This window comes from Pygoscelis adeliae, unplaced genomic scaffold (assembly GCF_000699105.1).
Source record: "Pygoscelis adeliae isolate BGI_AS28 unplaced genomic scaffold, ASM69910v1 Scaffold34, whole genome shotgun sequence".
Lineage (NCBI taxonomy): Eukaryota > Metazoa > Chordata > Aves > Sphenisciformes > Spheniscidae > Pygoscelis > Pygoscelis adeliae.
This window is the reverse complement of record NW_008824658.1, coordinates 2185747-2186492: the sequence shown is the minus strand read 5'-3', so window position 1 is coordinate 2186492 and position 746 is coordinate 2185747. Positions and strand designations below refer to the sequence as shown.

The 746-nt window shown below is 63.3% G+C and overlaps 1 protein-coding gene across 1 annotated transcript in view; it reads right to left on the bottom strand.

Annotated features, from left to right (window-relative positions):
- Positions 1-34: 34 nt before the first annotated feature.
- Positions 35-746, bottom strand: part of LOC103915824 (E3 ubiquitin-protein ligase TRIM69-like) — a 5373-nt gene continuing 4661 nt past the window's right edge. The window contains exon 7 of the mRNA XM_009322752.1: positions 35-708. Within this exon, the coding sequence (XP_009321027.1) occupies positions 465-708 (244 nt within the window). The 3' untranslated portion in view covers positions 35-464. The remainder of the gene's footprint in view (positions 709-746) is intronic.

Below are 746 nucleotides of genomic sequence, written 5' to 3'. Positions count from 1 at the left end.
CGGAGGAAGCCCACTGCCGGGATGCAGAGTTGGGTCAAGATGCACCTGATGGTGCTCTGGGACTGCTGCCCTCCTCCACAGGGTTTGTGGGTGGGAGCATGGAGGGACAGGAGGTACAAGCAGCCTGCGACCACCTCCACTGCAGCCCTGCGGCTGCGGTTACTGAACAATGCAATGCTCAGGCATGGAAGGTTGTTCTTCAAGGGGTGCCAGGCACCTCCGGGGATACAGTGGGGCACCTGCAGACCACAGCACAGAGAAGGGAGGGCAGGAGGGAGCTGGGAAGAGATGCATGCCCCTTCTCTCTCCCAAAATGGAAACCAAAACAGTCCCTCCAACACCCACCAGGTCCGTGTGTGCAAGATCAGCCTCCAGCATGGCCCCAGGCAGCCCGCTGGCAGCACTGCGGGGAAAGACAAGGAGCCAGGCTGGCGTCCCCAAAGCACCTTGCTCCCCACTGTCCCTCACAGGGCCAGGTGGCAGAGGCGCATGGGCTCCACGTTGTCCCTCCCGTCGCTGAAACAGGTGCTGAAGAAGGGGCAGTATCTCTCCGCAGAGACCTGGTGGAAGGTGAAGAGGTGGGACATGTCCCCGGCATCGAAGAAGGTGACGGTGCCCTCCTGGCAGTCCAGGAAGACCCCCACTTTCCGGAGGGGCCGGCGGGGAGTCAGGCGCACCCAGGGGGTGGCGGTGGCCCAGTACTCCACCCTGTTGCGCAGACGAAGGGGCCAGTGAGCGTTCTCCGG